This window comes from Typopeltis vanoorti, chromosome 3 (assembly GCF_054136105.1).
Source record: "Typopeltis vanoorti isolate ZY-2024b chromosome 3, IOZ_Tvanoo_1.0, whole genome shotgun sequence".
Taxonomy (NCBI): Eukaryota; Metazoa; Arthropoda; class Arachnida; order Uropygi; family Thelyphonidae; genus Typopeltis; species Typopeltis vanoorti.
The window spans coordinates 65,416,014-65,441,819 of NC_143551.1; the positions used below are offsets into that span (position 1 = coordinate 65,416,014).

Below are 25,806 nucleotides of genomic sequence, written 5' to 3' on the forward strand. Positions count from 1 at the left end.
GGCGCTATCATAATCTCACACATTTTCACAAGGGCGTCACCCATTATATTTACTGCGTCACGAATTGAAAGCTATTTCCCTTCTTGTTATCTTGGTTGTTTCTATTATTTATTGTTTATGCTTTATTTTAATAAAATTTATAATCAGATTAAATAAAACGTAAGTCGTTAATATGGTTTCCAAAAAAAAAAAAATAACAAATGTATTTTCGCATTTATTTTGTATTTTTCTTTTGCTTTTTTTCCTTTTCTTTTAAGAATTAAAATATTAGAATTCAGAAATCTCTAAAATCACTCGAGGTTTTTGTGTTCGTAGAAACTTGAAGCACGTGTTCGTGAACTTCCGCTTGAAATGAAGCACAAATCCGCAGAATTATTAGTGGGTATTTGACACTCGCCTGCAGTTTTCACACCAATGAAAATAGACCAGCTTGGCTTTTTCGTGTTTCATTCCCCCCGTCAGCTTTGTAGTATTTTGTCATTTGATATTTACTTCAGATATTTGGATAAAATAAATAAAATTTTCCATTAATTTTCCCATTCTGTTACAAAAATGGTATTGATTATTTAAATTTACCCGCAGAAAATTCTATTTTAACAATCATTAAAAATTGCTCTTCCTTTTGGGAGACATAACCGCTAGTGGAACAGCCTATGATCATAGTTAAGATCACACGCTGCGTCTGCAGTAGTAGATTTGTGCTATCGAAATAATATTGAATTCGCCTGTGCTTGCCATCTTTATTTACATTCGATATACCAGGTAACATTTGTTTTATGTGCTGACCATGTAGTTTTTTTTTTTAAATCTAAGAAATTTGTGCTTAATCTTTGCGACCACGAAGAAGGCCTTTGTTAGAGATCGCCGTGCGTACTGCATAATCACGAAGCCTGGCTGACCGTCTTTAAGCCGACCGGCGTGTCTCGTTTCACGTAACAAAACAAACGAAGCGCTTTAAATGATTATCTAAGAATTTATTAAACAAGTACTGTCAGTTTAACATGGGTATTCGAAAAATTTACATGTCATTAATTGACATTCATTCATAGGATTTAGTCGTCTTTTCCCATATAAAATAAATAATAAACAAAATATAAATTACAAAATTATTGATACATTCCTTGTATATGTTTTACTTTTAAATTACAGACACGGTTTATCAAAAGTAGTAGTTACCACGCAGAATTTTAAAATGATGATGCCCTTCATGCTCCAATATGACAAGTGATGTCATTTTTATATATCTGTATATTTTATGTATGTAACATTTTTTTCCAGATGTCTGGTGATCGTGCACAGGCAGGCCCTTCCGGATCTTCTGCAGGTGGTGGAAGAGGACGTGGAACTGGATCATCAAATCAAGAAAAAGATCATAAAGAGCCGAAATTGAATCCAAAAATGTCCAAAGCTTTAAGTACTAGTGCAAAGAGGTAAGAGAAATATATACGTTATTAGAGAAATTATAAATTGACTAACTTAGTATAAGTGTTCTTTCTTTATAGAATATATTCTGTAACGAAAAATAGTTTCTCGATTTCTTCTAAAAACTCACTAAAACATATTTTGTATCTGCTGTTTTATGTCACCTATCCACACACATTTTGTGTGGATAGGAAATTAAAGATTCTTCATTACCCGGATATGTTTATACTCATGTTTATTAAACGTAAAAATTATTAGCCTAAAAAAAGTAGGAAAATTAACAGTTTTGTGTACCCTTTAGGTCTTTTTGGCTATTAATAATAGCAAGAATTTCATAGGTCTAACCTGTCCTCGCTTGTGTTTGTGATAAACATCAATAACTAATTGACTGAAAGGTAAAACATGGTATCTAAAAATATAATTTGTAGCGTTTAGTAACAGTAGTCATTTTTATACACCATAAATATGTGCAGTAGAATTGTTTTGGAAAAAAAAAAAAAAATAAAACTTTTACTATCATTGAAATCCAACATTCTTGGATGTGTGGAATTTTGTTAATCCAGCAAGTTAAGAGCTATATATAAAATACACCTCTTCTTCGATGAGTATTTGATCCAAGAGGGTTGATTAATAATATATTAATTACTTCGCTATGAATTATATTATAGTGGAATAGTGATAAAGTCATAAAATTTGCATTCATTTTCAAAAGTCATGAGTCAGTTATTTATTAGAACCCCAAGGATGGCTGTGCTCATTAGTTAATGTAATTGAAAATTACATTAACTAATGAGCTTGCAACTTAACATCAGAAGACCCAGACCCATTTACAACTCAGACAAAAAGAAACCAAAGGAATTAACAGTGTAATAAATAGTATGCTCTTATCACCATTCCTTTCTCTTAATAAGAGAGTGATATAGCAGTTTTAAATCTTAATTTATTAGAGAAAGAGAATAGTTCTTGAAGAAGGCAGTTTGTTTTTAGAGTAGATATATAACTTGTTCAAGTGTTCTTAAGTAATATTCTCACTTAGTGATGGGATGTTAAAAAGTCAATATAACAGATGGGAAGGAGTTGTCTAACTCCCCCCCCCCTAAAAATGTGGCATGTTTAAGCTGTATAATCTTTTGCAAATTCAATTCTGACAACCTTTTTGTAAAATTTTACTAAAATGTAGTTGAAGTGTGTTTTTGTTATTAATTAAATATAAATATGAATGGGAAGGAGTTGTCTAACAAAAGGAAGCAAGGTTCCTTGGGTTAGACAAGGTTCCTCACAAGGAACCTTGAACAGAAACCAAGGGATGATCCTTAGTGATATCTGGAAATTACTCATAAGATCTCTTCACATGTCAGAGTTTAATTTTGCAACTAATTATAGGAGCCATGTGCTTAACAATGACTGACCAAGTACAAATATGTGGAGCATCCACTCTCCACTATGAATTTGATATTTTTCATTTTTCAGTTATGTACTGATTTGTAATCTAAGCTCATTTGTTTTAAGCTGTTATATGTATATTCATCTAAACCAGAAGAAGAAGAAATGACCAGTTAACGTGGCAAAATTAGTCAGTTACTGGTTATATCACATTTCCGACCGATTTAAAACCCAATTTTCAGTTATTTAAGTATTTAGTAGTTGAAAAAAACATTGATCATAAATATATAAGTTTATAAGGAGGTGCTTATGCAATAGGCTGAAGGGATAGCAATCATGACTATTATTACCCAAGACCCCATGGAGTCAAAAGACTCATCTAGGAGGTCCTTTTATGATACACACAGCTCATCATACTGTGCTTTAAACATACTCAAATTCCCTGCAGACACCACACTCTCAGGCAAGGCATTCCAATTATTCACAGCTCTGCATGAAAAAAACCTGCTTTCACTCCCTTACTCACACCTTCTTTATACAGTTTCCAGGAGTGACCTCTGGTTCTCCCCTGATCTCCCACTATTTTCTGTAGAACCTCTCCAGCATTGATCCTATAACAACCCCTTAATAACTTGTAGGTCTCTATCATATCTCCCCTCTTCCTCCTGTCCACCAGACTATGCAAGTTGCATCTTCTCAGTCTTTCCTCATACTTGACATTCCAGGGGTTAGAAACTACCTTAGTCAGTTGCCTCTGGACCCTTTTCAACATCTCTTCATCCTTCTGAAAACCAGGTTACAGAATCTGGGCACAATAGTCCATGTGTGGCCTAATCAAAGCCTTATACAATGGAACAAGAATCTCTCTACTTCTACAAGTCAGTGTCCTCTGCATCTTTCCCAGAAGCCTTTGTGTTGTCTTCACAATTTTGGCTATGTGTCCCCTAAATTTCAGATCCTTATCCACTCTTACCTCCATCTCTGACAATATATCCTCACCAAGCATAAATTCTGCATCCCACTTTTGTTTTCCAAATTTTAAAACCTTACAGTTTGCAACATTGAACTCGCATTCCCATGAGTTCAATGCAGGTCATGTTTTAGTAATTCCCATTCCCGTGCCCAATCACTCAATTTATTCAAGTCTTGTAAGGCCACAACATCTTCTCTACTCTTCATTGTTTGTTCCAACTTTGCATCATCTGCAAACAACTGAATATCTCCATCCAAATCTTCACCAATATCATTAATATACAAGTTAAACAGCAATGGCCCTAACTCCCCCCCCCCCATGGCACACCACTAGAAACTTTCCTTTTCCTGGATATCGCTCCCTCCCATACACAACTTGTTTATACCTATCAGATAGCCAGTCTCCAATCCAATGCACCAATCTAATATCCAACCCCATCCATTCTAGTTTGACTCAACTTATCATGTAGTAATTTATCAAAAGCCTTTGCGAAATCTAAGTATATTACTGTGTATCCTTCTTCTCTGTCCATGGAATCAGTCACCTTGTTGTAATAATTAGATTACTAAAACATTTCCCTTTAGTAAATCCATGCTGTCCATGAAAGGTAATACCATTGTTGTCAACCCAATTCTGGATCCTAGTTCTCACAAGCTTCTCCAACAACTTAACTACAACACACAGATAGACCTCTAGTTTGATGCTTGAGTTCTATCACCTCCTATGAAGTGGCACAATCTTGCCCTCCTTCCATTCCTTAGGAACTTGACTCAGTGCAAGACTCGTGCTAAAAAAATATGTCAAGGCCAGGGTCAACTCCCTGGCACATTCCTTCAGAATACGTGGTGATATATTATCAAATCCCACAACCTTATTTACACCTAGTTTGCTCAACTCCTCATTCACCTCTTGCTCACTTACAGTCAGTCTCTCTTCCCCATCATCAACTGCTCTCAATCTCTCCATGAAGTCACATTCACAAGATTGAAAGACCTTTATGAACTGCTCATTAAGTATCTCCACCACACCTTCTGCAACAGCTGCCATTATACCATTTTCTCCAATCAATGTCATCCTTCCATAATCATGATTTCTTTTGCTGGCTACATATCGAAAGAGCTCCTTAGGATTCTTTTTGGCTTCATTAGCTAACCGCTGTTCATACCCCTCTTTAGCTACCCTCACCAATCAAGTCACTCGCCTTGCCTGATCTTTTGTAGTCCTCATGGAATGGGTTATTTCCACTTCTCTTATGCTGCCTCCATAATGTCCTTTTTCTCTGTATCGCATGCTTAATCTCTTTATTCGTCCATTTCACACCTACCTTATTTAACCTTCTCACCCTCGGAATACATTTAGACATTGCATCTACTAGATAGTTTTTGAAATTCCCCAAGCTGCATTGATCTATTTTCCAGCTAATTCCTCATTCCATGCTACACCTGCAAGCTGCCTCCTGAGCTCTTCATAATCACCCCCCCCCCCCCTTGTAGTTCCACATATACTATTTTCTTACAGAGGTCCTCACACTGCTGGCAACCACCCAGGTAATTACCTCATATGTTGAGACCTTTAGTTAAGTGTCTTACAAAAAAAAAAAAAAAAAAAAAAACATTATACTACTGAATGACTAATTACACTGATCCTCCTTAGCTCGTTTGCCAGTGACAAACACCATTTGTTTGTAAAGAGCTGAGTTTGAATCTTGTCCAGGATGTGAAGAACCAGTATAATGTTTTTTTTTTCATTTAAAGGGTAGTTAATTAGTCTCATATGGAGGCAAAACAGTTTTTAATTCTGAAAAAGCTGTGAGGTAAACTGGCCTCATAGTCTTAGTGCTTGATTGTAATTCCAAACAACCAACCGACTAATTATACAAATAGATCATTTGGATGTTTCTGTCTGAAGTTTATTTAGATAAAAAAAAAATCCAAAACTAATATAGCAGTTATGTCACAAAAGCAGAAGATGTTGGCAGCAGCATAGTTCTAGCATCACAGATTACTTCATTTTTGGTTGAATTTTTTATTTGTAAAAAAAGTGTGTCACACACAATCTGTTTATTGGTGCATATTGGCATGCATGTGTATTTTGGTGTATGATGGCTTCTAAGCTAGCTAGCTTATACATATTAAAGACAGGTGAAAAAAACCCTCTACCTCCATATGAGACCGGCTAACTCACCTTTAAAAACACTTATGAAAGGTTCCTCACGTCATAGACAGGAAGCGAACCCAGGCCTTTCCGACCAAAGGGGCTGCGTCTATACTGACTGAGCTACAGAGGCTCCAAGTAAGTTCCTAATACAATATAATTCCCCTCCCACATGTCAATTTTAGTTTATGACAGCAATACTTATATAACATTAAACTATCAGCAGTCGATATTACATAATAATAATATAGTTTTCATAGTATCTGTTTGAATCGTTTTATGGTATCAGTATCAAATTGTAACCAACTACTTATCATCCTTGGAGTAGAGTTAAAGTTAGTTCACCATTTTATTTTGAGAATTCTCAAAATAAATTTTTTTATTACTTTTTCATGTTATATATATATTGTGTGTGTAACAGCTGTTATCAAGCTTTATGTGGCTAGTGATTTTTTTTTTTCTGATTCATAATGCTCATTCTGCAAATAAGAATGAACATAATAAATTTTTAGATTTTAATGCATATTTCAAAGAGACTGTTTTAATATAAGTCTTGCATGCACATAAATAAGTGAAAATACAGATTTTGAATAAAAATGTTGTAAATTTAATGATTGCTATTTAAAAAAAGTACTAATTCTTTAGGACTTTTGAGTCCATTTACAGCAACAGTTTGGAACTATGAAGCTGTTTTAACTAAATTTTAGTAATAATTAACTTTAATTATGGTATACATCCCAACAGAAAACTTGGAGTATGGATCAGTTATACTTGAACTTTTGGGACCTTTTTCCAGGCCACTGGAAGGACTAAGGGTTAGAGGTTATATAATCTGTAATCCTACTCTAAACACAATATAGAACCTTTTTTTTTTAAGCCACTTCTGTAAACAAGGGCATTAGTCCCACACTAGCTGATGAAATTCATCTATCATCTAAAGACGTTCACAAATATCATTGCTATGTTGGGATTCCAACTTGTAGTCTGCTGGTTTGAGATCTGGAATGCCATCTCTACTAGGGCAGCCAAGCTGGAAGTTTGTTGATGTTCCAATGCAGATAATTTCCAGGACACACTGAGAATGGTTACCATTGGGCAAAATTATGTTGCTCAACCAAGATAGAATTCTGGCGAGAAAATAGCACTCAGTGATTGGCAGCTGCATAAATAGACTTATTTCTAATCTTCTGGGAAATCAGTATGGAACAGAAATTACCACTGAAGTCAGCATGAAAATTTCATTAGAAACAACAACAGTTTGTCATTTAGAGTGGCATAACATAAACTTCTTGTTCCACATAGGAATTTCAAAATTTGGTACATAGTGGAAGAATTAAATTTAAAATATCGAGTTTACCTTGCTATACTAAAATGGTAGGGTAAGTATATGTCAGCTTCAATCTGAAGTCATGGGTCTTTCACATCTTGGACACATTTATTAGAGTGGAGTGATGTTAGTTTAAATAAGATTAAATCTTATATTTAATAAGATTAAAGATCCGAGTGGTTATGCACTCCACAACCATATACCACAACCATATTCACCCTAAACATAAATGTTTAGGGTGAAAAGCGCTGGTTCTTTAATTGTTATATGCTAGAAATGGTTTAAGAAACTCTCTGTAAACCCACTTTTCATAATAAAATCCTACTGAGTTTTTATGGGTTCATCTGGAAAAAAGGCTATTGTAGAGAAGTACCAAACTTGGATATCTTATGAATTTATGCAAGATTATGTTGATATCATTCAGATTTTCTTTTACTTGGCAAACAGAAGTCATCATAGCGAGCAATAGTTTTGATGGGATAATATTAGACCATTCTGTTTTTGTTAGTGTGTATACTTTGTTTCGAGTAAATATATTTATATATAAAAATTCACTTGTGTTTTTACTCTTGCAAAACAAACTGACCTAAGAATATGCAGGGTTAACAAATGCCATGTTTTCACCTCATTCGGTTGTTTATACTCATAAACAACAGCAGCATAAGAATGGAAAGAAGTTTGTTTCAAAGAATATCAGGTTATTGAAGAGGAACAAGTTAATTTAGTATGTATTTTAAACTTGGGGGGAAATTTAAAAAAAAAAAAAAGCCCCATTGTTGCTACAATAAATTTATTCCCACAAAATTACAATTTTGCAAATTGCAAAATTGTAATTTTGCAATTTGCAGTCCATAAAAGAAAACAAATCTAGATTACAAATGTGACAGAAAGTCATATTTTAATTGTACTTCAATCTTGTGACTCTTCAATTATCAGAATAGTAAATTGTCTTCCTGTTGTGGTCAGATTAGATTTCTGTAATTTTTTTAGTATACATAATTGTATGATGACAGGAATGTTGTTTGTATATACTTGTGAAAATGTAGTTATAAGTATAATACGAAGGTCAAGTTCTGCACACTAGTCATTTGTGGTGGTGGGGGGGATTATTATTAGACACCTCCAGAGTCCAAAGACTCATCAAGGGAGGGCACCTGCTCTACAACTTTGTCTCCACCACTCAATCCACTAACTGACCGCAACTACACCCTCTGTCGCTGCCCACCGCCACTAGTATTTCTGAGGACAATCACAAACTCCATGCCCACGGTGGGATTCGAACCCGCAGCCGTTTGGCTGGAGAACATATACGCTAACCACTTGGCCAGTCATGATGCAATAGTTTTCACCTTCATGTCAGTTGTAAGCCAAACAGAGTAAAATCTTTGATGTACTTGTTTTCTGTTTCTGGAATTCTGCTTCTGTGAATTAAGATTTCAGAATGGAAGCAGAATCTAACTCAGACTGGATTTATGCAATGGCCATTACAATATGGATGTCACATGTTTTACATTAAATATTTGATCTTATGAAAAGCATGGATGACAATTATTTTCTCATCACTTGTACAGTCATGACATGAGCTCTTCAGGCTTGGTCTGTTCAGTAAGTCAGCCATTCAGTGGGAAATGTTTAACTACTATTGATAAAGTTACCTAAATGTTAGATAGCAGTTATAAGGAAGAATTGAAATTATATTGAAGGCCTATAAATGTATTTTTTTAAAAATAAATGTTTATCTTAAGAATAGTAGTACAGTTTGCAAAACTTTTGAATTGGCTCTCATATATTCATATTTTCCAAATATAAATTAGTTCTCTATTGAATTATTATTATTATTGAATTAGGAAAGAGCTTGACATTGTCAATATCCAGGAATGTGTTAGCAGAGCTAATCTCAGGTGGTATGGCCACTTAAACAGAATGGGCGAAGAAAGATTAGCAAAACAAGTGTTCTCTGCCAGGTTGGCAGCAAAACGACCCAGAGGAAGACCAAGATGTAGGTGGATTGATACAGTACAAAGTGCCTTAGACGATAGAAATATAAGATCTGATAATGTTGGAGTCTTGACAAGTAACAGACTGATTTGGAGGAAAATTATGGATAGGACGTTAGTAATGATGTAATTTTTTTTCATGTAGTACTATCATATCCTGTATACCCCTTGAGGGTACATGGCAGGAATTTGATGATTGAATTATTATTATTTTTTTATATAAACTATTTTCCCCAACCATATGCCTTTTTATTTAGAGATTGGGGATACCCTTAACAGAAAAAAAGAAAATTTTTTGGTTTACCACCCCAGATTTGAAAAAATCTGGGATGATATTCTTAAAAATTTAAAACTACTTAAATACTTATGATGAATACTTCACTAAACAATTTAAAGCCCACTTAAATGGAGATTTGGTTTTGTATAGTGTTAGCAGTTGTACAACACGCTAGACTGAATACTGATGAATATCTTGATCTCATCTGACTTTCATCATAAGCATTCTTTTGATATGCAGGATATTGAGGAAGTTTTGCATGATATGTTTGTTATAAAAGGTTAGTTAGAAATTTTATCTTGTATGAAGTTCTGGATATTATTCAAGACAATAGGTGCAAATAATTCTTCTTGTAAGGAATAAAACAGCATTGAGTTTCATGAGATTGAAAGTTTGATAATTTAACTTCTTACACTGGACTTATTTACTTTATGTGGTCACATTTAGCTTATTTTGTATCATGTTTTAATTAAATTATCATGATTTTATCTGAAAAATTTCTGTGGTCAATTTTAAAGTGTGGCAAGCCCATCTTAGTTCTTGTGATTTCATTGGGGATGAAAACACAAATGAGAACTCATTTCCTGTCAGTTAATATTCCACATTAACAACATTTATCTTGCCTTAATTCTAGTACCATGATTTTGTGAACTGCAAACATGGCTTATAAGTGTAAGACCGCATTGAAATGCTAAGACTAGTTTGAGAAATTTCTAAAATAAAAATATTAAATGCCAATTTCTGTAGTACACAGAGGCATAGCTGGGGGGGGGGGGGGGCAGCACTTTGAACCTTTTTGAACTTTTGCAGTTAATTCTAAAATACAGTCTTGAGAACTCATTTCTAAATATTGTAATACTTTGGACATTCACACAATTGCTGTGAGTGTTGCTAGTTGTGAGAGGAATTTTTCTAAATAAAATTAAGAATTACCTACATTAATATGAAATAGACTTCGGCAATATCATCGATTTTGCTAACAGACAAGCAAGAAAAATAACATTTTAGAATGTTGAAATTAAAGTTTTACTTCAAAAATAAATAGTGTTTTAATTTATTTCCCTATACGTCACTTTGACTTTTTGTAGTATTTTGGTATGTATTGAGAGGTGTGGCTAACTCAGGGACTGCCCGAGGAACAAAAGCTCTAGTTACATCACTGCTAGTATATTTATTTAGATGCACTACCTCATATTTCTTCTCATTTATTGGCCATCAATAGTGATATTCAAAAGATCTGTCATATTCATAATAGAGATATTTATTTATACTGCTTAACCATGGAAATTTTAAAGAACACATTTCTAAATTATTTTATTTTACTTGCTTCTTAACAATTGTCTTAGCCATTGATCTATGTGAAGAAGTATGTCATAGATCTTAGTTTGGTATTTTATCTACTGTGATTTGTGTAAGAATCAATTTTACTTCTGCCATTAAGCTTTTACTATCCTCAGTAAAAGCTTAATGGCATTTTCTCCCTCATGATCGAATGATTATTAGGCATGGAAAAAAAAAAAGCATCATAATTAGCACAACTTTTAAGGAAGCAAAATGGAGTTGTGATGCCCTTGCAAAACAGGCTCACTGAGGCTGCTCTAATATACAGTTACATCAGTATACTATAAACAGACCCAGTGAACATTAATTTTAAAAACAAAAGTGTGCTAAATTAATTTATAAATGGGTAAATCAGGACTTACATTTAAAATAGTTTATCCAGTATAGTCTACCAATTAGTGAAACAGTTTATTCATATAGTACTATTGAATATTTCAAGTAAGTCAGGTTCATTCATGTTGAAAAAAGTAATCAGAAAATCAAAATTATCGATTAATTATGTAAAGGTAGTAGCTCAGTGGATGTGGCATTTGCTCACCACGGCACTTGACTGCACAAAGGAAGACTGGGTTTCGAATCTAGTTGGCAACTAGAGGAAATTTTTCTAAGCCTTTTTTCGACTGATTCCTGAGTTAGTTAATCTCTGGCATGGGCAAGCAGGTTCTTTCTCCCAGAAACTCAGGTTTTTCATCCTGTAAACTCGAGAAAATTGACCATAGAACCCACACTCTTTCAGACAAATATATTGTGTTGGGGTTAGGGACCACTGCATGGCAGCACTTGTTGAGCAGTCTCTTCACTGTGTGCTGCTGAATTAGTGATAGCCTTGGGCAAGCTATCTCTGATTGGCTACCAGTGGAGATTGAACTGCCTACTCAGTCTCCAAAAGTTAGTTAGGGCTAAAACGGCCTCGCCTACTCCCTATATGGGAATAAAAAGGTGTTAGCTGATTTTTTATTTTTTATTTTTTTTTATGTAAAGGTTTTAAGTCTTCAAAATTGGTGAGCAATAGGTTGTATAGTCTCCAAGGTGGCCACATCAACCACTATCCATCTTCAGTGTCCAAACTGCACACTTTACAATTCTTTGCCAAAAAAAAATGACTAATTTAGAATCCTCTGCATTTTGACCTTCTCTTTAATGTTTCCTCATCCCATTTAGTAACATACATCTGTTGTTATTTACCTGTTTCCAAAAGCCATTCTGACTTCTTTACCTTCCTCTCCATGAAACTTGACCATCTGCAATACAGCTATCCAAATAGGAAGATAATCTCACTGGACAAAATGAAGTTTTTGCTATAAACAGTAAACTAATGCAAATCTTAAATCTACCCATCTGAATTTCTATTTCTGATAACCTTCTCTCCCAACATTGCCAAGCTGAAAATTGGAATTTCGTGTGGTGGCCAAATTTTTAAAATTTTTTTTATTTAGTTAGCGACGTCCACACGATAACGTGTGATCGGTCGTTTGGTGAGAACTCGCATCGCGCGATATCGTGTGATTGGCAATGAACGTGTTAAATCCTGACCTTGTGCCCTTTTTTTTTTATTGCTTCCTCTTTTCTGATCCAAACATCTGCTCTAAGTGAGTCCTCACTGGCAATGGACTTCATTCCCAATTCAACTCAATATTCTTGTCCAATTTCCATGTTAAATTGCCTCCTACCATACCAGAATCTGAGTATCATATGCCTCCTATAGTTTTCCAGCAAAAAAATAAGAAAAATACTAAACAATTTGGGCAGTAAAAGTTTTCTTGTCCTGATGGCATCTCTCCAGTTGTACTCAAATATTGTGCTCCACAACTAAATCCCATCTTGTATTGTCTCTACAATCTTCTCTACATGGCTGGCACTTATCCCATCCAGCTGGGGCTGGATGATTGGAAGCAATCATCCAGCCCCAGTCTTTTCCAAAATAATTGGGAAAAGTCATTACTAGTCAACTTTTCCCCTACCTAGGAGCCCACCAGTTAATCAGGGACTATAAGTATGGATTTTGCCATTCAAGGTCTGCATGTGCTACCACTCATATTTTCACACCTTTTGATGTCTGGCATCAAGGCCTGCTAAGCAAATTGCCATCTTTTGGTCTACCTGCTACCCTTTCTAATTGGGTAACCAGGTTTTCTCTGGTTGTTCACCGATGTGTCATCCTTTAATGGGACAAGGACACTGATCACCTTCACTGTGACTAAAATTCAGCCTTGCCTTCTCTCTTTCCCAAAATGGATCCCAATTCCCCCAGTAATACTCAAATTGCCAAACAGAATCAGATATTTCTCTGCTGGACTGACATTTACCTCCAGCCTCTCCTGGCATAAATATCATATCAATAGCTTCTTGCTTCCAGTCAAGAAGTATTTTTTTTTTATCCACCCAGTTAGTGACTCTATACAAATCCCAAATCTGCTCATCCTTAGAATACGGTTCACATGTTTGGTGTGGTGCACATAACATCTCCTTAAAAATTCTGGATGCTGTCCAGAGAAAAGCACTTTGACTCAGATGATCCCTCCTTTATGGACTCGCTTCAACCTCTGTCTTACTGACTCAGCACCGTGTCTATTCTCTAGGTACTTCCATGGTCACAGCTTCAGTAAACTGGCAACAATCATTCTCCACACTAGAGTGGTAGCTGTTCAGCATCCTTTTTCAGTACAACTGCAAGCACACTGACCCTGTTCTCTTCCTTTTTTATTCCATCTACCTCTGACTTCTGGAACATCCTTCCTCTTGAAGCCATTCTTCTGCTGCTCATGTAGGACGTTGAAGAGGACATATGGAAGTGATCACTTTCCTGTTCTTTGTACAATATCTTCACAGGAACCATGTTCACCCACACAGATACCTATATGGAAAATGGACCAGGCTGACTGGAACACTTTCTCTCATCTTGCAAAATTTAATGCTGATGCCATCGGTCAAACACCTATCAATGAAACTGTAAAATATATAACAGAATGCATTGTCCAGGCAGCAACAATCACCATCCCAAAAACATCATCTCGATTTCCAGTCTATCTAAAGCCTTGGTGGAACGCAGAATGTCAGGCAGCCAAAAAAGATCAACACAGAGCATGACCAAAGCATGTTTTGTAAGACATCAGAGTCCAAAACAATCATGGATCCAATTTACTACGTCAATTAATCAAATGACCAGTCCAAAAATTGTATGGGATAAAATCTGGAAAATGAAAGGCAGATATAGTACACATTATTTGTCCACCTTTAGACTATAATGAAAGTGTTATTGCTGATCCCAAAGCTATTGCAGATATTTTGGGAGAAACGTTTGCTAAAATCTCAGCAACAGCTTCATATGCTCTGGAATTTTTAATACTGAAAGAGCAGCAAGAGAAACAAAGGCTTAATTTTTCTACCAACATTCTTTAGCCATATAATCAGCCATTTGTCAAGGAGGAATTAAAAAGAGCTCTCCAACAATCTCACCCTAGTGCAGTAGGACCTGATGACATCCATTATGAAATGATAAAACATCTACCATCATCTTCTATGGATCTTCTCTTATTATACAATAGAATACTTGCAGAGGAAGAGTGTCCAAATTCTTGGCATAAATCAGTTGTCATTGCTATCCCAAAACCAGGAAAAGATCCAACACAAGCAAATAATCATCAACCCATTGCTCTGACAAGCTATCTTTATAAGATACTAGAGAAAATGGTTAATGCCATTCATAATGGTTAATGCTATATAGAAAGCAACAGTCTTCTTTCCAATACACAATGTGGTTTCTGTAGACATCGATCAACTTTAGACTATTTAGTTCGGTTAGAAACTTGTATAAGAGATGCATTTCTAAAGCAAGAACATCTTGTCTCTGTTTTTTTTTTGACATGGAAAAAGCTTATGACACAACCTGGAGATATGGCATATTGAAAGACCTCTATAACCTAGGTCTCAAAGGACACCTCCCTATATTTATTAAAAACTTTCTGTCCAGGCGAACTTTCCAAGTCAGTGTGGGAAGTATGCTATCTCGTATGCCATATCTTCAAGAACAAGGTGTTCCCGAAGGCTCTGTCTTAAGTGTAACCCTTTTTGCTATTAAAATCAATTCAATCATTGAACAGCTTCTTCCCACTGTAGACAATGCTCTATATGTTGATGACTTCACAATCTACTGTCACTCACGTAACATGAGGGTAATTGAAAGACAGCTTCAGCAAGCAATTGATCGTGTCTCTCTGTGGGCTCTTAATAATGGGTTTAAGTTTTCAACAGAAAAAAGTGTCTGTGTACACTTCTGTCGAAAACGCACTCATCACCCAGATCTTGAACTAAGAATGGGACCTACTGTTATTCTAGTAACTACAGAAACCAAGTTCTTGGGACTCATTTTTGACAGAAAACTCGCATTTCTAGCACACATTCGTCAACTAAGAGAAAAGTGCAAAAGAACTTTGAACCTCCTTTGCACTCTATCCTCTACTGGGTGGGGTGCTGATCGAGCTTCATTGCTCCATCTTTATCGTGCACTTATACCTTCAAAGCTGGATTATGGGTCCCAAGTCTATGGTTCAGCAAGACAGAGTAACCTACGATGGTTGGATTCCATCCATCATCAGGGTATACGGATAGCTACTGGTGCCTTTCGCACCTCACCCACTCCAAATCTCTATGTATAAGCAAATAAACCGGCTCTAGCACTTCGACGGAAACAGTTGTCTCTTAATTACGCCCTAAAAATAAAATCTCTTCCAGATCACCCTACATGGAATAGTATCTTCTCTCTGAATTGGAAAGCTCAAAATCACACACATCAAACTGCTATACATCCTTTTGGTATGCGTATTAAAGAAACTGTGCAAGCTGTTAGTATAAATGTTGACAACATTAGCTACACTAAACAAAACAGCATTCTTCCATGGCAGGTTTGCACACCATCCTGCAACCTCTCACTTTGTCAGCAACAGAAATCTTATACCCCCCCCCCCCCCCCATCATCCATTTACCTGCAATTGTTTAATGCACACATGGTAGCACACGCTGATTTCTTACCCATCTATACTGATGGTTCAAGAACTAACACCTCTGTTGGCTGTGCTGCTGTGGTTCGTGACATTATTATCTCAAATCAGATCCCACTAGACTGCAATAATTATACAGCAGAGTTATATGCCATTCAGCTTGCACTTGTGCATATAAAAGAAAACTGCTACCAAAAGTGTATAATTTATACAGACTCTTTACAGGCTATCTCCTCCCCTATGTATAATCCTCATCCAGTACTTTATGAAGTGCTACACCTGCTTCGCAAAATGAAAATCCTTAATTTCGATGTTCAGTTCTGCTGGATTCCCAGCCACATCGGAATCAAAGGAAATGAGGCTGCAGATGCAGCTGCTAGATCAGCCCATACCTTCTGCACAAACTATTTGACAGTTCCATATACAGACTACAGACAACTTATAAGATCAAAACTAATTGGGAGTTAACATGGCAAGAAACATCAACAAACAAATTATATAACATTAAACCTGAAATTAAATACTGGCATTCTTGTCAATGTACAAAGAGAAGGGAGGAGGTTGTCCTTGCTAGGCTCCCCATAGGTCACAAGTCACCTTACGCATTCTCATTTACTGAGAGCTGATAACCCTCCCATATGTGAAAAATGCAACACACATCTCACTATTCATCATGTTCTGGTAGATTGTCAAAAATTTACACGAGAGAGGAATGAAATTTTCACCTATCTAACCAAGCCATATACACTCAGGGAAATGCTAGCAGACTCAGGCAAATTGCATGATGTTTTTAATTTTTTAGAAAGAATTAATTTGTACAAACACATTTGACCATAAATTTGTTTATATGTAAATACTTTTTGTAATAATAAACAAACTCATCCCAGAAGACCGATTACCCTATTATCGGAATGGTTTCTCCTTTTTGGGACATGCGCAGAAGTGTTGAAGGGTCTCTAATCTGTGGGCAAACTATAGATGGTTGGCGTAGTTGTAGTTGGTGGAGTGGTCGAGACGGAAACCTGTAGAGTAGATGCCCTCTCCCGATGAATCTCTGAACTCCCTGGAAGTGTTACGTAATAATAATACAAATTATTATTATTTGTTCTTATGTATCCCATTTGTCTTACATATATCTGTTTGATCACTCCTCTATCATTATAGTCAATGTGACTTTTAATATTCTACATCATCTTTCAATTAACTTTGTCAAATGCTTTTTCTAAATCAATGAAGCATATATATGTTTTTTGGTTTAGCTCCATTCTTTTTTCGATTATAGTTCTCAGCCTAGTAGTTATGCGCTTTGCAACCATATGCCTGGGGAAGGAATGTCCTAGGTTCGATTCCCGTCGGTGACGTGAGGAGCTGAAGGATCTTCCTCAGCCATAGCCAAGTTAGCCAGTCTTGGGCGTGGACAGCAGGATTTTTTCCCCAGTTTATTCTGGGGTTTTTCATCCCGCAAAGCAGGCAAACTGGCCTTGAGAACTCAACACTACAGGCCATAGGATACACCGGGGCATGAGGCTGACCACCTTATCCTGTAAACGGAGTGGGGTCCGATGATCAATGGACCCTCGACACTGCAAGGTAAAAGAGGGTATAAGGATGATGAGATGAGTAAATACTTTTTTTTTTTTGCTTAACTTAATTTTTATACCTATGTATTATTCATTAGGTTAAATCTGACCAATTATGTATTACCGTGGGCCTTGATCTTGTATATTTGTATCACCCTGCTGTAATTTTATTAATATGTAAATACCATAATGCTAAACTTAAATTTTATGTATCAATGCTGTATAATAATTCCTTTCTGACTCTTTAAGTATTAGTATAATAATGTTTGTTGTAATCTTACTAGATGTAGACACTGCTTTCCTTGACTTGTTTTGTATATACATATGTTAACCTATAGTTATCTATTTATATACTGATGAAACCTCTGCAGTAATTTTGTTTATATGTAGATACTGCATCACTTAACATACACTTTGTGTATGCATCTTATTTACTACTTTATTTTTCAAATAATCATGTAATGCTGTAGGACATCTTACCTATTTGTGTACTTTCTAGTAATTCTGTTTATATGTATCCTAAATTCTGTTTCTACTGTATTGCTAATTTTCATTTTCATCCATGCATATTATATAATAATTCCTTTTTGCCTATTTTTGTGCTGCTATAAAGGCATCTGTTATAATTTTACATATATGTAGATACAGCATTCCTTGGCTTAGTGTTTCATATATTATGTATTAACTTATATTGTTAACTATTTTTGCATTACTGTAATAACCTCTGACCTTGTGTGTTGCTGTGTCCTCTGCAACAGTTCTATTTACCTAGAGATGCTGCTTTATGAAACTAGATTCTTGTACAGACATATTGTTAACAATTTTCTGTAAATGCTAATGTTTGTAACCTTTAGTTGGCACAATATATGACCTTTTTGTGCCAAATAAACTATAAACCAACTAACCAATCCTCTTGAAGTATTCCAAAACTGCAACCTGCAACTCTTGAAGAAAAATGTCAAACTTCTTTATTCCTCACTTGCACTCCATTCATGGCACCAATATGCTTATAAGTTCTTCTGTCCCTTGTGTATGGGATCAGTATTAAAAAAAAAAAAAAGTGTAATTTGCAGAGACAAAAGAATGCATCATTGTTCGAGTTGCCTTTGTGATTATATAAAGGATCCAGCTCATTGACTGAATTATAATTAGGCAGACCATCCAGGTGTTGAATTAATTTTTTCATAATTGATGGAAAGTTCAGTAGCGAGTTGCTAAATATTTGTGCGAGTGATTGTATCTAGCTACTTTTGAAGGAAAAATTTTTTATTTTATTGATTTAGATAGTGATATAGAATAGACATTGAGATTAATTTGCAAGTTAGAACAAGGCCTTTCAGTAATTATGTGATGTATAATTACTGAAATATGTTTAATGTAATGCACATAACATGAAACAAATTTAAATGAAAAGTAACTGTTGAAATAGAATAAAATAAATAAAATAGTTCACAAGAGATAAGCTGTCAAACATCTTCATTTTGTAAGATGTCTAATTACACAGATATTTGTCATTTGATTCTGACACCTGGACATCTGAAGCAGAGGTATCAATGAATAAATATAACATGATTAATAACATTAAAAAAATATATAGCATGAAAAAATGTTTGTTACTTGGCTAAATTTATCTTTTTTGAAGTGAATCTTATTCACAGAAAGAGTGCTAGTCTACAATACATTAGTATTAGTACTATGGATAGACCAAAAATGGAGCTTTTTTCAAGCCAATTCAGGGGTCAATAAGTGGGGTGGGTGTCATACCAGCAGTGAGATTCATCTGTCATCGAAAGATCCATTTACAAAAACATTCATGCCCACAGTGGGATTCAAACCCACATCTTGTTAGTTGGAGATCAGATATACTAATTACTCAGTTGTTGACATCTTGTGGGCAGTTTTACTTTTTTTTTTTTTTTTTTTTCAAGAATAGTATACTGCTGTGGTTTATTATGCATATACCTTTTCAATCACATTATCTGTAATTTCACTTGAATATGAATTGGACTTAATTAGACTTATTTATATTCCACCTACTGCCCCCCCCCTCCCTCCAGCTATATCTTAGGCATTATATTTGAATATATCAGAATCTGCTATGCTGAAATCAGTATTGTGGCATCCTATACTATGTATATTCCTGTCACTGTTATTGGCCTATATTGCCATACAGGGGGCATGCTGGCCATATGTGCAATGTGTGCGATGCACGCACAGGTGCCAAAGAGGAGGAAATACTTTAAAAAAAACGTTTTTTTAAAGTGATTTTTTTTATTGGAGGGGTGGGATAGGGCAGCCAACTAAAGTTTTGCACACAGGTGCCGGACACTACTGGCGTGCTACTGGCTATAGGAGCGCGAACAAAAGTTTTGCACACAGGCGGTGGACACCACTGCCCCCCCCCCCTGCTGCCATATGAGGCTTGTACATCCCTAGAGTTAATTTGTATCATTTTATGAGATGACAATTCTATACTCTCAGTGGCATGTAGAGAACTTAATGGACTGTGAAAGAGATTATCATATGATGCTATATCAGTAACTTATCTGTCCATAACACTGATTAAAAAAAAATGCATCAGTCATAATCAGCTGTAAGCAACATTATCAACCAGTAAATGTGTAGATACCATCCTGAATCAAGAAATGCACCCAAATGTGGAAATGATCAGTCAGAAGTTCAAAAAGTATATGATGGTGGGGGGGGGGGGGTAGGTTAGTAGAATGTTATATAGAGAACTTCAGATTTACTTTCTACAGGGCAGTTGTGCATAAGTCAGACATCAGTCACTGGCAGTCAACAGCACAAACTGCACTGCTGTAATGAGCATTCATGTTGGCCTATAGAGCATTACACGTTTGTTATATATATAGCAGCAAATTGTACTATGTGGTTTTCCAGTTTGGATGGGCTAGTGTGGGCATGAAGCATGCCCACACTAGCATGGGGAATACCTTATGTCTGAGCTGTTTCTCCTAGTATGGACCGAGACTTTTGGTTCTAATGCCGGGAAGGGTGAATGGGGCAACTTCTGGATATTTGGATAATATATACTGCTTCCCATGTAGCACTTTTATGGAACAGATTTTTTTTTTTTTAGCATGACAGTGCACAATGTTGCAACATAGTTTAATCTTAACTAAATAGAAAACATCTTTAGAATGTATTGGAACATTAAGTATTGGTCATTCAGTGCATCCAGAAACAGTATTTAGATTGGCTGTCATGAAGAAAGAAATAGTCCAAAATAGCTGACTTATCTCAAACTGGCACAGAGAATGCCCAGAACAATTATCAGGACCAAAATAGTAAGACCGTGTTATTGAGGTGTGTGTGTGTGTGTGTGCAATTTAGGTTTCTCTGAAATATAGTATCCTCCCAATATTTATTTCAACACTGCGTGTGTGTGTGTGTGTAAATAAATTACTGAATGAAATCTATACTCAAGACTAGTTACTCCCGTTACAGTTGATATAAACATTGGATTTCCTCTGATATTCAATTTTCCCTTAGCGAAGCATGTATTTCAGCTCTATTATAAAATTGTTTATATGAAATTATTTGATGTTGATGGTGGCAAAAATTATTTCTGAGAAAGGAAGGAAGGAAGGGATTTGATACACAGTAACAAAAACATTAGTTGAGTTGCATTTTCATTCATGCAGGAATTTTTTTGTGTTTAAATTGTTTTAATTAGATAATTTAAACCAAATTAAGGGGATAAAAATCCCTTATTATTTTACAGCCAGTATGTGAAACTCTAAGATCGAAAACTACGATCTAAGGGTTTCATGCCGACGAACTATCGGCGAATCCAAGTGTAAGTGACCACCGGGTAGTACCACACCAAGGCAATTCGAAGCGAAGATGGAGCAAGCTCCCTCACTATCCTTGATATTTTCTCATAATGTAAAAACACACAGCTCCTAGGAGATGTAATACTGCTTTACATTATGAGGAGAGGTCACTACCCAGACCGGTTCAACCTTTTTTGAGGTCTCATCAGTGAGTAGCTAGACCTGGAGATATCAAAGTTTAAGTGAAAAGAACTTGCATACCTTCACTATACGAATGCCAGAAAAGTGTGCCCATATATTATATTATAACATATTGTAACTAAGATGAAAAGCCAAATTTTTTTTTTTTTTTCCTGGTGAAGTTAAGGGATTTTTATCCCCTTAATTTAATTAACTCCACCAGGAAAAAAAAAGCCATTTGGCTTTTCATCGTAATTTAAATGAATTAGGTATGAAATGTACTAATAATTTCTAGGCTTTTGACTCAGAAAAAATGGTATTAATTCCTGAAGGTCGATGTTTCCTAGTGATCTTCATAAATTCAGCAGTTGTGTCGATTCTGGAATTTTATAAATTCTTCACGATTGCAAAATTTTGATTTAATTTTTCATTCAAAATTTCATTTTTTTAATGAAAGCTTTGGTATGGGTAGCATGCTGAAATATTGCATTCATTTTATTTGTATAATTAATGTACTTAATATAATTTGCTACTTGGTATCTACAGGATCTATTAATGCAGTAGAAACATGTAATATTTATCTTAATCAAACAAACAAAACTACTTAATTTTATTATCTACAGGACACTGTATTGTATATTGCTGTTGCTAAGAAAATCTCTGCATTGTGTTCTTAACTTGTAATTTCACTGTGCTCTTAATTCTTTAGAAATTTAAGAGAGAGAAATTAATATCCCATGGGCACAACCATGTGGAAAAATTGCCTGCCAGAAAATCAGAAATTAATTCTTTACTCTAGGCACTGTAACTTTCACTACTGCACTGTTAGTAGCGCTGCAGGAATGTTGTAAATTCTATAGTATTATGTGGATAAGTTAAGGGTCAAGACTGGAGAAGGAAATTATAAATTATTCACTGTTATGAATAAACGTAGGTTGTTTTTCAGGAACATTGGAGAATGCTTTTTCAAACCGAAACTGAGGGTATGAAAGAAAAGGAACAAAAGATAGTTTGGGGCTGACTTTAGAAATGTATGGAGTAACTGGATTGAGCTTGTACTTTCTATAATTTTTTTGATGGGATGGAGAGATAATGGGTGACAGTTCAGTTTAACAGTGTCTTTGAAAGTATTTTTACACAATAAAAATATACCTTTTATACAAGGTATAAAGCAGAAGATTAACTAATGGAAAGCAACTAACAATAGTAGTAATGTCAGGAAAGGAAATAAATGTTCAGCCGAAGTTGAGGCAGTTATAAACATGTGTTGTGCTGAGAAAGCTGGAGATGTTAATCTCATCTTGTGCAAGGAAGTAGATATTATAATAGGTTAAGAGTATGGAGGAAACAGGATTGCATTTTAGCTGCATTTAAGTTCAGTGAGTTGTCTGTTTTAAGAATAGTGCAGACTTCAGTATGCCAAGTGAAAAGGTACTGTCCAGACTAAATTTTTTTTTAGGAGTGGGGAGGGATATCAAGATTAGGCAAGATTTTTTCTGAGTTATATACCTTTTTGATTGCTTTTTTAGATTTAAAAAAAAATCGCAAAAATTCTGTCTAATCTGAATGTCTGCATTATGTTCAATATGGTAGAAGGGGAAATATCTTAATTGCCAATGCAATTAAGATATTGGAGAAGAATGATGCTAGGATAATAGTTTGTCTTTAATGATGATATAGTAGAAATATGGATATGGAAGAGTTTGCAGTATGCAAACATTTACCTGATGGTTTAAACTGGTACCTAAAATATTAAGACAAGTACTTGGGTCTTTTTAAAATTGGATTTCATTTGGCTAGTATAGTTTTTCTTTGTAAGCTTCTGTATATGCAGAGGGGGAAATTGAGGTTTTTAAGGGAGTTTTAGTACATGCTGCATGTTTAGTTGATTTGCTATGACAGTTGTGGAATCAAGGTATGCATGTATAAAGAGCAGGAGTTTAGTGCAGAATTAACATCTTTATTCTAGTAAGAATAAATAAGATGATCATTATAATTTACAACAATCCTTTCTCTGATTTAATTACTTTATTCTTTAAATTAAAGATGCCTAGAAATTATATTCTTGGTTTCATCCTTTATCCAAGCATGAGCAAACAAAGTTTGCACATGAAGTCATTTCATGACTGGGTTACATGTATATCGAGGCTAATGACTTTACATCAATTGCCTTAGTATCCCATAATGCAACACACACACACATATCCTTCTGGACATGTATTACATGCTTACACTTGGATAAAGGATGAAACCGAGAATATAATTTCTTGGGATCTTTAATTTATAATATGACCACCAAGTGAAAAAAACTTTCAACATCTATCTTTAATCCATAGTAATAAGGTGTGACACCTTTTGGCATACTTGTATATGGAAATATGACTTCTGCATTATTTCAACCTTGGTATCACTTCTGGGTTTTGCATTTACTGATGGGACCTCAATAAAGGTCAAAACTGGTTGGGGTAGTGGTCCTTCCCATAATGCATAGCATTATACACACCTGAAAGGATGTGTGCTTTGCATTATGGAATGCTAAGGCAATTAATGCGAAGTCACTATATACTACAGCAGTAGACTGGTGAAGATATTTCACATGCAAACTTTGTTTTGCATATACTTTTGGATAAAGGATTAAACACGAATATAATTTCTTGGCATCTTTAATTTATAACTAAGTGAAAAAAAAACTTTCATTATTTTATTCTTCTGTTGCAAACTTGCTTAGCAAATTTAGTCAAAATGTTCTTTAAGTTCTTTCTCTTTATACAACCATTGTTCTCCAGGTATTAAACAAATTTAACTAAAAACGTAGCACATATCATAACTAGTTTAAAACTGAAACTCCAGTTGTTGATTGGATTTTAACGGTATAGATGAGAAGACAGATTGATAAGAAAATAACTATTTATTAACTTAAACGCTTAACTTAAGCATTTAAGTTGATAAATAGTTATTTTCTTATCAATATGTGTTCACATACTATACCATTAAAATCCAATCAACATGTGTGACGAACACATAAGCCTTTCCACATGAAACTCCATTGTTTCTCTTTGGGAATACAGAAGCTCACGTTAGTCACAGTGACCCTCAAAAAGAAATGTTATACACATTGTTTGGTCTGTTATTTAACAGAATGGAAAAGGAAAATTTTTTTGAGCTAATGATAAAAAAAATAATAATTTCATAATGGATTTTGTTTTCTAGGAGCTAATGGTAGTTGCAGTATCTGCCAGTTAAGATTTTATTAGTATTAGAAAGGTCAAGTTTGTTGATGAAGGGACATTGAATCCCCCCCCCCCTGCCCTCATATTTCCACATAGATCAGAGAATCTGTAGTATATTAGTAACATATAGGTGTATTTGCAATCTTAAAAATTTATCGATATTTTAAGTTTTTGGGATTAAATTGGACAACTTATGTCACACTTGTGCATGAAAGGTATATTTCTATGGTTCCACATCATTTCTATAGGTTGCACCAAGACATTTTTTTAAATGCCAGTCAGCAGTCATGGAGGGAGCGAGAGAGAGAGAGAGGAAGAACTAGAATGAACATATCATTCACAATTCATAAGGCTAATAGCGTCACCGTAATGGACTATTATTATTCTGAGTACCTGATTCTTAATTTTGGTTCTCGTTTTTTAAATTGAGTTCCATAAATGGCATATTGTTGCTGTATTAAGATCAATGGTGTAGTTTCATAACTAATTTCAGTAACCAAAAGATTCTTATACCTCAGCACTATGGAGTCACACAGGATGTTGGATCAATACTGAGGCAAAAAGATCATTCACTTCAGGACTCGATTCTCTCTGTATGTAAGCAGCTGGCAAACTTATTTCAAGCCTCTTTTGTGCTAACAGTTATTGTAGATCTCACTCTATACATATAGAAAATTGGCGTCCCTTATCTGCTCCACTAAAGACCAACCACTTCCCCTAGACGGACCTGTCATACACCAGGTAGGTCTAGGGGAAGTGTCCAGGTCTCTGTCCTGCCTGTTTGGCCTACTTCGGCCAAACAGGCAGGACAGCAAATATCAGAATTTCAGAACACAAGAACTACATCTGGTTTCACCAGTACAGCCACTCTGGTCTTGCAGACCATGCTGTGGATACACGCTACAGAATATGGGGGAAGAAAGCCATGGTAATACACCGTAGTAAATTCAAATTTGAAAGGCTATTCATGGATTCAGCCTCAGCCCTAAGAAACATGCCAAACCTCAACAAATTTGGTTGCATGAGACTGCCCCAAATTTGGGAGACTTGCATCAGACCTTCAGCCCGACGGCCAAAAATAACTACATAGCCTACTAGGGGGGCACCATCAGGACTTTTAGGAGAAACAATAGCTTCCTGCTTCGGCC

The 25,806-nt window shown here is 35.3% G+C and overlaps 1 protein-coding gene across 1 annotated transcript in view; it reads left to right on the top strand.

Annotated features, from left to right (window-relative positions):
- Positions 1–608: 608 nt before the first annotated feature.
- Positions 609–25,806, top strand: part of LOC150108222 (ubiquitin-conjugating enzyme E2-24 kDa-like) — a 219,033-nt gene continuing 193,835 nt past the window's right edge. The window contains exons 1-2 of the mRNA XM_090415670.1: positions 609–762; positions 1,279–1,430. Of these exons, the coding sequence (XP_090271796.1) occupies positions 1,279–1,430 (152 nt within the window). The 5' untranslated portion in view covers positions 609–762. The remainder of the gene's footprint in view (positions 763–1,278; positions 1,431–25,806) is intronic.